Source organism: Anthonomus grandis, chromosome 10 (genome assembly GCF_022605725.1).
Source record: "Anthonomus grandis grandis chromosome 10, icAntGran1.3, whole genome shotgun sequence".
Lineage (NCBI taxonomy): Eukaryota > Metazoa > Arthropoda > Insecta > Coleoptera > Curculionidae > Anthonomus > Anthonomus grandis.
The window spans coordinates 3,927,350-3,940,349 of NC_065555.1; the positions used below are offsets into that span (position 1 = coordinate 3,927,350).

The window sequence follows — 13,000 nt, forward strand, 5'->3', positions numbered from 1 at the left end:
ATATACTTGTAATTTATTTACAATTAAAAAAAAAATTAAAAGATGATACTTGTGTCCATTCTTAGTCACATAACTCACTATGTATACCATCTAGAATTAGGTATGATACCTCATTTTAAAGTTGAAGGATGAGGCTTAAAATTGGTGTTAGCAAATTTGTCTGAATATTTTCTTTTGTGATTTAAAAAAACTATAAACTTGAAATTTATTTACAATTTAAAAAAAAATTAAAAACCGACACTTGGCTCCATTTAGTCACATAACTCACCTTGTCTACCATCTAGGACTAAGTGTGATACCTCATTTTAAAGCCTGAAGATGAGGCTTAAAATTGGTGTAAAAAAATCCGTATGAATATTTGTTTTTATAATTAAAAAAATATATTTACTTTAAATCTATTTAATTTTTTTTCAATTTAAAGCCGTGAGTTATGTCCATTCTTAGTCACATAACTCATCCTGTGTTATAGTTAAGAATAAGTGTGATACCTCATTTTAAAGTTGAAGGATGAGGCTTCAAACTGGTGCAAAAAAAAATTGTCTGAATATTTGTTTTTGTAATTAAAAAAAAATCTTTAACTTCAAATTAATATACAATTTTTTTTAAAATTAAACAATGGGTCTTGTGTCTATACCTAGCCACCTGACTTATCCTGTATATCACTTAGGATTAAGTGTGATACCTTATTTTAAAGTTGAAGGATGAGGCTTAAAATTGGTGTAAAAAATTTGTCTGAATTTTTGTCTTTTAAAAAAAAATTATAAACTTGAAATTTATTTACAATTTTATAAAAATTTAAAAACCGACACTTGGGTTCATTTAGTCACATAACTCACCTTGTATACCATCTAGAACTAAGTGTGATACCTCATTTTAAAGCCTGAAGATGAGGCTTAAAATTGGTGTAAAAAAATCTGTATGAATATTTGTTTTTATAATTAAAAAAAAGATATTTACTTTAAATCTATATAATTTTTTTTTCAATTTAAAGCCGTGAGTTATGTCCATTCTTAGTCACATAACTCATCCTGTGTTATAGTTAGGAATAAGTGTGATACCTCATTTTAAAATTGAAGGATGAGGCTTAAAATTGGTGTAAAAATTTGTCTGAATATTTGTTTTTGTAATTTAAAAAAAAAATCTTTAACTTCAAATTAATATACAATTTTTTTTAAAATTAAGCAATGGGACTTGTGTCTATACTTAGTCACCTGACTCATCCTGTATATCACTTAGGATTAAGTGTGATACCTTATTTTAAAGTTGAAGGATGAGGCTTAAAATTGGTGTAAAAAATTTGTCTGAAATTTTTCTTTTGTCATTTAAAAAAAAAATTATATACTTCTAATTTATTTACAATTTAAAAAAAAATTAAAAGACGACACTTCTGTCCATTCTTAGTCACATAACTCAGCTTGTATACCATCTAGAATTATGTGTGATACCTCATTTTGAAGTTGAAGGATGAGGCTTAAAACTGGTGTAAAAAATTTTGTCTGAATATTTGTTTTTGTAATTAAAAAAAAATCTTTAACTTCAAATTAATATAATTTTTTTTTTAAATTAAACAATGGGACTTGTGTCTATACTTAGTCACCTGACTCATCCTGTATATCATTTAGGATTAAGTGTAATACCTTATTTTAAAGTTGAAGGATGAGGCTTAAAATTGGTGTTAGCAAATTTGTCTGAATATTTTCTTTTGTGATTTAAAAAAATTATAAACTTGAAATTTATTTACAATTTTTAAAAAAATTAAAAGACGACACTTGGGTCCGTTTAGTCACATAACTCACCTTGTATACCATCTAGAACTAAGTGTGATACCTCATTTTAAAGCCTGAAGATAAGGCTTAAAATTGGTGTAAAAAAATCCGTATGAATATTTGTTTTTATAATAAAAAAAAATAATTAACTTTAAATCTATATCATTTTTTTTTCAATTTTAAGCCGTGAGTTATGTCCATTCTTAGTCATAGATACCTCATTTTAAAGTTGAAGGATGAGGCTTCAAACTGGTGCAAAAAAAATTGTCTGAATATTTGTTTTTGTGATAAAAAAAAATCTTTAACTTCAAATTAATATACAATTTTTTTTTAAATTAAGCAATGGGACTTGTGTCTATACTTAGTCACCTGACTTATCCTGTATATCACTTAGGATTAAGTGTGATACCTTATTTTAAAGTTGAAGGATGAGGCTTAAAATTGGTGTAAAAAATTTGTCTGAATTTTTGTCTTTTAAAAAAAAATTATATACTTGTAATTTATTTACAATTTAAAAAAAAATTAAAAGACGATACTTGTGTCCATTCTTAGTCACATAACTCACCTTGTATACCATTTAGAACTAAGTGTGATACCTCATTTTAAAGCCTGAAGATGAGGCTTAAAATTGGTATAAAAAAATCCGTATGAATATTTGTTTTTATAATTTAAAAAAAATTATTTACTTTAAATCTATATAATTTTTTTTTCAATTTAAAGCCGTGAGTTATGTCCATTCTTAGTCACATAACTCATCCTGTGTTATAGTTAGGAATAAGTGTGATACCTCATTTTAAAGTTGAAGAATGAGGCTTAAAATTGGTGTTAGCAAATTTGTCTGAATATTTTCTTTTGTGCTTTAAAAAAATTATAAACTTGAAATTTATTTACAATTTTATAAAAATTTAAAAACTGACACTTGGGTCCATTTAGTCACATAACTCACCTTGTATACCATCTAGAACTAAGTGTGATACCTCATTTTAAAGCCTGAAGATGAGGCTTAAAATTGGTGTTAAAAAAATCTGTATTAATATTTGTTTTTGTAATTAAAAAAAAATCTTTAACTTCAAATTAATATACAATTTTTTTTTTAATTAAACAATGGGACTTGTGTCTATACTTAGTCACCTGACTCATCCTGTATATCATTTAGGATTAAGTGTGATACCTTATTTTAAAGTTGAAGGATGAGGCTTAAAATTGGTGTTAGCAAATTTGTCTGAATATTTTCTTTTGTGCTTTAAAAAAATTATAAACTTGAAATTTATTTACAATTTTATAAAAATTTAAAAACCGACACTTAGGTTCATTTAGTTACATAACTCACCTTGTATACCATCTAGAATTATGTGTGATACCTCATTTTGAAGTTGAAGGACGAGGCTTTTAATTGGTGTAAATAAATTTGTCTGAATATTTTTTTTATAATAAAAAAAAATAATTTGAAATCTAATAACCAATTTGGCTAAAAAAACCAATCTCCCCCTTTATAGTACAAAACAGTATAATCCATTTTTATCGATGTGATTTTTTATCTCTTGCCTGACAAAACAAACGTATCTTATCAAACCGCTATAAGTCACAATGGTAATTGCCAATACTAGTATGCACGATTTCTTTAGTGGAATTTCAAAAAAGCAAGTCAAGATTTCAATATAAAAGTACCTACACAGGGGCCTCATAAGTTAGAAACCTAATAAATGCCACTCGGAGTTTCACTTTTAAAACCTTTATTTAATTATCAGACTTAATAAAAGATTAGATACAATTATTAATTAAACACGCGTAGGAGGGTTTTTATTCATTACGACTGCATGTAATAAGTGATAAGTGAATAACAATTCGGTCTAAAAATTGTGTTTATATATTCAACTGTGATTACCTCAGAAAATATTGACGCTAGGATACATTTTGCAGAGTCAAAGTATGTAATTAAAAATTAAAGTAGGCTAAAAATGTTGCTTTATCCAGAGAGGAGGTCCAAGATCCTCTTTGTAGGCTTAACGCACTTGGTAAGCCAACTTTAAATTTGTACTTTATTTAATTTATTCCTTTTGTTTTAAGGTGCTTACGTGCTATGGACTACTTATAACAATTTTCGATATAATAAACGAGCAATATCCCTTTAGCGTGTACGAACTAGCAATCGTACTAGTGCACTACCTTGGGCACTCCCTCCTTATATATCTATTATTTTTAGGGTTTAAATACGTAAGTAGTAATATAATATTAGGTTAAAGAAAAAATGATTATAGATTTTTTTTAAGAATTTGCCTTTACTGTACTTACCATGGTTGAGTATATTCTTAGGGGTGTTTGCTACAGTAAGCTTCCTTTGGTTAGAATCTCTGGCTAAAGCTACTACTAACCTTAACGTCTTACCTTTTTTTGGTAATTTGGGGGTTTTAGGTAAGTTGTTTTTTGGACTCGATCTCACTCTGGAGGGTAAACGGCTTGATTAATGTATTTTTAGGGCTAGTTTTTTTTCTTTTAAGAAAAAAAAACGTTTTTAAAATAAATGACATTCCATCCACTTCATCCTTGAGCTTTAAATTGAGGTATCACACTTGATAATAAGTTGTATAAATGGAGAGTTATGTGATTAAGAAAGGATATAAGTCCCTGCTTTTTATTTAAAAAAATCATTGTAAATAAATTTCAAATGAATTAATTTTTTTTTATTAGAAAAGAATGTTTTTAATCGGATTAACGATATACAGGATTTGGTGTGTTATTTCACTAAAAACTGGCATAAGTCAAATTTTTATTTTAGGTTTATGCTGGCTCAGTTGGACGACGGTTCTTAAAGACTTCCTACTAATCGCCTTAAAGCCCAAAGAAATAAAAAACCTCTCAAAAATTTACAATTTTTGACCCACTATATATTATGTTTTATTTACCATTTTTTATTACATAACCTGTATGTACATACATAAATAAATTCTATATAAAATGCTTGTAAAACAGTTTTAATTATGCTCCCTATATAACCGTTTTATCCTAGAAAGGTCTGTCAAAAGTATGTTGCTTATGAGTACTAGATTTTTTCTAGGAGACACACTTTTTCGGAAATACCTTGGCAACGGTGTATTTTACCCGCCAAACACTTGGCAAACTCTTACTCTCTTAAGCATATTTCAAATAATATAAACATGCGCATAAGCCGTAACGTAGTTGATACCAACATACTACATATACTCTCTTCTACTTCTTCTTCTTCTAAACTGTCGTAGTATCCAAAGATTTTTCAGGGAACGACTCCATAGGGTTGGGGTGAGTATTGCAAGCGATTTCTTCCACCCCAGCTTGCACAGAACTGTTATTATATTTTTGTAACTCCAGGTAGAAGAGGTAGACGTTGTAATGTCCAATCCAAAGAGAAACTAAAAAAACCATAAACGCTTATAAATTTATAGTGGCAACGTCGCAACAAAATGGCGAATTTTTCACATTTGACGTTTAATGTACATATATGACGGTGTATTGAACCTCCCATAAGGGGGGAAAATACTTATGAGGACTGAATGGCAGTAACTAATATACTTACTATATAGAGAGAAGAAATGTTTAAAAGAGTAATTTATAATTATACATAGAGAAAGCATTTGTCAACACTATATACAAAATGGCCGACAATAGTCAAATTTTTGACAAATGACGTTTCTTACTTAATAGGCCAGGGTTGACCACTTCCTTTGTTGCCAAAATGTCTAAATTTTAAAATGTCATGTAGTATGAATGAACCAATAATTCACCTAAAAATTACCTGCAAACGTTAGATTTTGTTTTTGCTCATTTTTAATAATTGACATTTATCAGTTGAGCAAACCAACCAAGGTTGCCAAATCGTGTATAACAAGGTGAGCTTAAGTGACCTCTGGTCATTCATCTAGCGACGTGACTTAGGTCAACAATTAATATATTTACTACATAAAAGGAAAAAAAAAATTGTTTACAGAGAAAGCAATTGCAACTACTGTTTGCTAAAAAATTGGCGACAGCGCAGTTCCTAATTCTGTCTTTACAATTTTTTCTGTTTTGACAATTGACATTTATCGGCTGAGCAAGCCGGCCAGGGTTGCCAAAACTCAAACTGTGTAACTGACATTCAATATACAATATATCCAAATGCGAAAGTTTTTTAAACAATAATTAATCGTTATATATTCGTATATAGAGAAAGCATTTGACAACTGTACACAAAATAGCCGTCAATTGTCAAATTTTTCACATGATAGGCCAGGGTTGCCCAATTGCTTTGTTGCCAAAATGTATTTACTTTAAATATGCTTATGAGTGAATTAATACTTAACCTAAAAATTTTATTGTAACGTTCGATTTTGCTCGCTAATAAATTGGCAACTGCGTGGTAAATAAAACTGCCTATACACCTTTCGCTGACAGTTTTGACAATTGACATTTATCAGCAGAGCAAACCGATCAGGGTTGCCAAGTCGTGCAGAACAAGGTGTAACTTACATCCAATATATAAAGGTGCAAACTAAATGGGAAAATGCTTATGAGGGCTGGATGAGTGACCTTTGTCAGTAGTAAGAATATTAACCTTACTACACAAAAGGAAAGAAGTTTTCAAAAGAATAACTAAAATTTGTATAAAAAGAAAGCACTAAAAGTCAACACTGTAAACAATATGGCCGACAATTAACAAATTTTTTGACACTAGACAGGTCAGGGTTGCCGATATTGCTTAAGAAACTTTGTGGTCAAAATGTGTTTAAAAATGCCTATGAGTGAACCAATATTTAACCTAAATATTTCCTGATGGCGTTGAATATTACTCTCTAATAATTTGGCAACATCGTGGTTCATAAAACAGTCTCCACACCTTTCTCTGACATTTACCGACCAGGGTTGCCAACTAGTATATAACAAGGTTTAACGGTAATGTGTATAGACAGCATATCGAATCGCGATGTTGCCATATACTTACTACATAGGAGGAACGCTATAAGAAACGTTGGCGAAAAATTCTCAAAGTCCAAATTATTCATGGCCGTAAATATTGTCAGAGTGAATAAGATGACGAACTCTATAAGGAGATATAGAAGCACGATGTTTTCTTTACCCTAAAATAAAAATTAAAATTTTAAAATATTAATGGCGGGAGCGGTTATATTTGAACTGGCTTAAATCTAAGTGATGCGACGTTGCCAGTAGGCTTAGAATGTGCCCCGTTTCAAAGGCAATTTAAGGTCGCGAGATCAAACTTCGATTTTAATTTAATTATTATTTGTTCTTACCTGTATCAGGGCAGTAATCAGGATAATTCCGGCGAAAATGTTAATAATTCCAATAAAAACTCCGCAGGCAAAGTACGTTTTAAACGTATCCAGGACTTCGTTACTTGACAGCCAGATGCTGCCGCCTATTATAATGCATATACCCAGGGCCTAAAAAAATTCCATTATCCAAATTAGCTTATAAATAAACCTCTAGAACTTTTCCTTAGTTTATTGACAAAATTTGGCACAATTTGACAACGCCGAAACAAAATTAAAAAAAAAAAACTTTTTTTAGAATAAATATTTAGTAAACATACCAGGTTCTTAAGGGCCATAATCATGGCCCAAGTTTTCGAGCTAATCCAGAGCGTCGGTGAGAACTTCCTCATTTTTCCACAAAATTTCACTAAAAAAATCAACACCCTTTTACTCTTGCACCGAGCGAGTCAAAACACACAATCTGGAAACGAAGGGAGCCAGAGGAAATCGAGAGGAGCCAGACGCCAGACGTCTGGACGCCAGCCACAGCGAAACCGACGCCGTTACACTTCAACTTAATAATCGGAAAATTACTAGAAAAGCAAACAAAAGTAATTGGATTTATTTAAATAGTTGACATGTTGGCAACGTTGGGTCATGGTTATAAGCATATTCGAGGGTGGCTAACTTGAGTCCGTCCTATGAAAAAAACCTCAAATTACGAGACAGTTTTACCACGAACCAAAACTCTTTATTTTTACTCTCGACACGTGTTTCGCTAACGATGTTAGCATCTTCGGGAGGGAGTCTGATCGAGTGTCATTAATATCTATCAGTTTCTTTGACGAGCTAAAATGAGGATGTACTGGAACTGTCACGAATTGTCACTTGTCATAATTCATATCTGTCAATTTTTTAGACAAGGAAAGATAGCAAAAGCTTAATCAAGCAAGTTTCTTAGACAAGAAAGGGGGCACCGGAGTTCTATGTTGACTTAAAAGTGACAGTTCTACAATTGGAATTTTCCTACTCTGCTCTCTTGCCTTGATCAAGATAATGACGTTTGATAATTGACATTTATGACATATGACAGCTCTGGTTGACTTAAAAAAGAATTTGTTCACTACTGTGCCTGAAATAATTTGAATTTAGCGCCAAATGTGAACATTAGACACTTGAAATAAATGACAGTTGATAATTGGTGGTTAAGTTGGGTTATGTAAGCGATGGCGTTTTCTCTTTGGTAAATCAGTACAAACCTGATTTTGTTTATAATGAAATTTATGGAATGGAAAATCTTTTTGTGAAATGGAAACTTTTGCCATACTTCATATATGGTAGCAGTTTTCTTTCATTTGGAGATTTTTTCAATTTTCAAATTTTTTGCCTCAACTGCCTGGAAGAGTAAATTCAATATTTTTATTCATTTCAGTCAGTAAAATATCGAGTTTCCTTAATTAAAATAAAACCAACATATATGAACAAAAAAGTTTATTAAATATTAACAATTAATAAGAAAAGTCTGCACTTTATACCGCTTAAGTGGCATAAACAAGTTCCTAAACTACCGACTAGATTAGACCAAATTAAATTACACATAACAAATATTTACAAAAAAAAACAATTAACGTAAGCCCATAGGGCTAAAAAAAAATATTATTAGCACCAGTTGACCCTGTACAAAATTGTCTTTATCCTACAATCACACTAGAAAAAAAAAATGTCACAATAGCCATCTTTGGTTAAAAATTGTTAAAAAACTCAACATTTACACGTCATCTCATCGTACAAGAAATGCCCTAACTCGGCACATCTTCAGTTTTCATGGAAATATCCAGAACGTCCGTGGGTAGCTCCACTGGTCCCCCGTCACCCCCTTGCAGCTCCCTCTGCTCGTTCTCGCTCAACTCCCGCACGTTTCCTGGCAAATAATCCTTCCAGGAACGGAACAGGTACCTGGTGAACTTCCTCAGCTGCCTGAACTTACAATAAGTCGCCCCCTCGGCCGATTCCAGCTGCTGCGTCTGGATCAGAAAACCCTTTTCCTTAAACGTCTGCTCCAGTTTCTCCCTTTGCATCGACTTTCTCGATTTCCGCTTCTTGTTGCTGCGTAGAAGTGGTTGCTGCTGACTGCCGGTACTGCCGCAATCCGATTGGGGCGAGGCGAGACTCGATCCCGGCAAATCGGGGGTGAGGAGGAAATCGGAGGTCGAGGTACCGCCGGTGATTTCCAGGGGCGGCGCGGGGTAGATTTTCTCCCCGCTGGCTTGCAAAAAAGCCCCGGTGCTGGAGCCTTGAGTGTTGGTCACTTGCTGCTGTAGGGTTTCTCTGGGGAAGAACTCGTAGCCGCGCATGCTTTTGTCACCCGTGCCGCTGTAGTACCTGATAATTCAACAAATAAAATAAATTTCGAGTGATTTATTAAAAAAGAAATTTAGTTTGGCAACGTTGGTTGGACAGCCCAAGCAGCAGACTTGAACGATAAATTTGGCACCGCTGGGTAATAATTGGCCAACTTGATCCACCAATAGGATCCGCCAGTTTGACTCTGCCTTGTTGTCAGATTTCGATATTGTCACAAAACCCCTGTAACCCCATAATACACAAATTAGGAGCTTGCAAAATAGGGAAATTTTTAATTACGATCAAGGCATTCTCAAAATTAACGAATTGGCAGTACGGCACGTTGTTGCCAGATAAACTTATCTTTGAACCTGTAGCTCTATAAAAAGTAGTATATAATTAATAGAAAAGCCACTTGGGTACATTACGTTAATAATAATTACGCGTAAAATAAATAAAGTTGACGTGTTCAAGTCCCGCTGTTTAGGCAGCCCACATTGCGCGTGTCATGAATTTGACAGACGACAAAAGACAAATGGCGTAAGCTGTCTAATCTAATTTCAGTGCCGCCAACTGTCTTTAAGTGACATTTGACAGTTCGCAGATTATTTGCAATAATTTGGGCACGAAAGTTATGTGTCTCTCGGGTCATAACTCCATTTATAATAGTCGGATTGGTATCATTTTTGTGTTGAAAGGTGCCTTGGAGTGTTCTCTTGCTTCCACTGAAAAAATGACGAAAATCCATGCATTAGAAGCTTGTTTATATGAGATCATGTCCAAAAAAACCTCAGGTACTCTCTTCCCGACATAACTCGACTTCTAGCCTGTAGATTAGCTTCATTTTTGTGTTAAAAGGTACTTTGGAAAGTTCTTCAGCTTTCATAGTGTTGGAGAAATATAAAATTAGAATAGTGGACTGTATTTTTATAGGTGGAATGAAATATAACGACGGTTAAGACAACCCTATTAAAGTGGTGGCCTACCTTGCTGTCGCTTCTTTTTCTATCCAATTCAAACTGCTTGTCCCACAGGTTCACCTCCGGAGGGTTGTTTTGCTTAAAGACGTGCCGGCACTTAATGTCTTTGGAATTCACTCGCGAAAAATATGTGTGTATATTGAGAGCAACCTATTTTGTTCAAGGTTTATGCGCTTCTCCTGACTGCATCAAATTCGGTGCAGTACTACCTGGTGATGCGTGCGACTCTTCTCGGTCAAAGAATAAGGCTGTCTCACTATGACGCGATAAAAGGCCGCGAAAGTAATTAGAATAAGATTAGAATTTAAAACCAATAAAGCTCATGTTAATTATATTTAAACACAAGACCTAATAAAGAAAAAAATATATATATAAATAAGTAACCATTCCGCTTTGACGGAACATACCGCCCACCTAAAATGTCCCACATTTTAAGTAAAAAAAAAGAGCAAAAATTAAAAAAAGCATGAATTCTAACGCGAAATATAAATTTTCCGCAGGAAAAACTAATTGTTCGGTAATGAACATAACTTCGAGACAGGACGGCGCAGTATCCCCTTATGCGTCTTTACCGCTACAACACGCGTAATGCCATCCCTGCCTGGAAAACATTCTATTACACGACCCAACAACCACGAAAGGGGTGGAGCATTATCCTCCTTTATTAATACCAACGAATCAACTTCAATGGCTTTACTTGTATCATACCACTTCGACCTCTGATTAAGGGTGTGTAAATATTCATTATGCCACCTCTTCCAAAAATCCTGGTGAATACGTTGAATAAGTTGCCAGCGCGAAAGACGACCCAATTTAATCTCTGTTAGGTCGGATTCAACGAAGGTATTTAAGGGTTCAAAATTCAAAAAATGACTAGGGGTCAAAGGGTTTAAGTCATTAGGGTCGCTACTTAATGAACAGAGAGGTCGAGAGTTTAGGATTGCCTCTATTGAGGTCAAGACAGTATTAAACTCCTCATAGGTGAGGATGTGCGAACCAACTACGCGATGTAGATGGCCCTTTACGGCCTTAATTCCAGCTTCCCAAATTCCACCAAAATTTGGGGCTGAAGGGGGGTTGAAATGCCACACTATGCCTTCGTGGATCGATGCATTACGCATATTTTGCATCAACTCTTTTGACGCACCCACAAAATTCGTCCCACAATCGCTAAACATGTCTGTGACACGACCTCGGCGAGAAACAAAGCGCCTTAATGCGGCCAGAAAGGCATCGCTTGATAGCTCTGTAACCAGTTCCAGGTGAAGAGCCTTTGTGCACAAGCAGACAAAAAGGCAAATATAAGCCTTACAAGTTTTGCTGCCACGATGCTTGCCCATAGTGATTAAGTATGGCCCTCCAAAATCCACACCACTTTTGGTGAAACATTTTACTTGATTTACTCTGAAGGACGGTAAATCACCCATAAGAGGAATTTGTGATGAAGGGTTACACCTAAAGCAACGCATGCAGGAAGACAAAACCTTTTTAATAATTCTTCTTGAAGAAGGAATCCAAAAGCGTTGACTGAGTAGGAATTGGGTAGTTTGGAAACCAGGGTGCATATATTTAATGTGAGTTTGTTCAATGATGAGAGAGGTAATTCGATGATCACTGGGCAATAGACAGGGGTGTTTATGATTATAAGAAAGTGAAGCGTGCTTCAATCGTCCGCCCACCCTGAGAACACCATCCTTGTCTAAAAAAGGAGAGAGCTTCCGAATATATTTCGGTAATATTGTTAGATTAGGATTGGATTTCGAAAGTTCTGCCATTTCTTGAGCAAATGAAACTTTCTGAACTTCTCGGATTAAAAGTAAGAGAGCTCTATCCAATTCTGCCAATGTTACATGACCTTTATTGTCAACGAGTTTTGGAGCCTTTACATATGCACAGAAACGTAAAACATATGCAACAATACGAATAATCTTTGATAAAGAGGAGAATCTGGATATCAAATTATCCCAGAAGCTAACTACTGGAGTCGAGGTCAATAAAACAATCCTTCTTTTTTCAAGGTCTATACTATCGTCAAGTATACAGGGATCATTAACCCATTCAGTAAGATGAGACGTAAGGAATTCTGGTCCAGCCCACCATTTTTTGAGGTGAAGTAACTCGGAGGGAAGAAGACCTCTGGTTGCACAGTCAGCGGGATTATTTTCCGACTTAACATGAGCCCAGCAATCCGCAGATAATTTTTCCTGAATATACGATACGCGGTTACTTACAAAAGTAGTCCATTTATGGGGAGAAGACTTTATCCAGCTTAAAGCTACAGTGGAATCAGTCCATGCAAACAATGACGAAATATTTATAGAATGAGCAAGCGCTTCTTTAACTGATGACATTAAATCTGCCAATAAGACAGCCGAGCACAACTCTAGCCTTGGAATCGAGGTTGTTTTAAGAGGAGCTACTCTACTCTTAGAACATAGCAAATACGTCTGAACGTTATCATCATAAGTAATTATGCGAAAATAGACCACAGCGGCATACGCCTTTTCCGAGCTATCGCAGAAGCCGTGCATCTCACACAATTTCATCTGGGAAGGGATAATCTTTCGAGGTAATAAAAGGCTCGATAGGGTAGAAATACCTTCTTTAAATAAAGACCAGTATTCTTTAATAGAGTTAGGAGCAGGTTGGTCCCAGTCTAGTCCAGATGACCATAATTGTTGAATAA

General features: G+C 34.1%; 3 protein-coding genes across 5 annotated transcripts in view; 1 reads left to right on the forward strand and 2 right to left on the reverse strand.

The window, feature by feature from the left end:
* The first annotated feature begins 3,365 nt into the window (after window positions 1-3,365).
* Window positions 3,366-4,724, forward strand: LOC126741188 (uncharacterized). 2 transcript variants are annotated; one of them, XM_050447539.1, is made up of 5 exons: window positions 3,366-3,781; window positions 3,834-3,980; window positions 4,037-4,178; window positions 4,243-4,327; window positions 4,543-4,724. In XM_050447539.1, exons 1-5 carry the CDS (start codon window positions 3,725-3,727, stop codon window positions 4,574-4,576), a joined length of 465 nt encoding a protein of 154 aa, XP_050303496.1. In that variant the 5' UTR covers window positions 3,366-3,724; the 3' UTR covers window positions 4,577-4,724. The 2 variants fall into 2 exon arrangements, with proteins under 2 accessions (XP_050303496.1, XP_050303497.1); XM_050447540.1 differs by lacking the exon at window positions 4,243-4,327 and having other exon boundaries at window positions 3,371-3,781.
* Window positions 4,671-7,526, reverse strand: LOC126741187 (uncharacterized). The gene is made up of 4 exons (XM_050447538.1): window positions 7,330-7,526; window positions 7,031-7,180; window positions 6,721-6,856; window positions 4,671-5,152 (listed from the first exon to the last, which is right to left on the reverse strand). Exons 1-4 carry the CDS (start codon window positions 7,399-7,401, stop codon window positions 4,989-4,991), a joined length of 522 nt encoding a protein of 173 aa, XP_050303495.1. The 5' UTR covers window positions 7,402-7,526; the 3' UTR covers window positions 4,671-4,988.
* Window positions 7,527-8,467: 941 nt separating this feature from the next.
* Window positions 8,468-13,000, reverse strand: part of LOC126741120 (uncharacterized) — a 42,410-nt gene continuing 37,877 nt past the window's right edge. For both annotated transcript variants that reach the window (XM_050447454.1, XM_050447453.1), the window contains exon 6: window positions 8,468-9,373. In XM_050447454.1, the coding sequence (XP_050303411.1) occupies window positions 8,791-9,373 (583 nt within the window). In that variant the 3' untranslated portion in view covers window positions 8,468-8,790. The remainder of the gene's footprint in view (window positions 9,374-13,000) is intronic.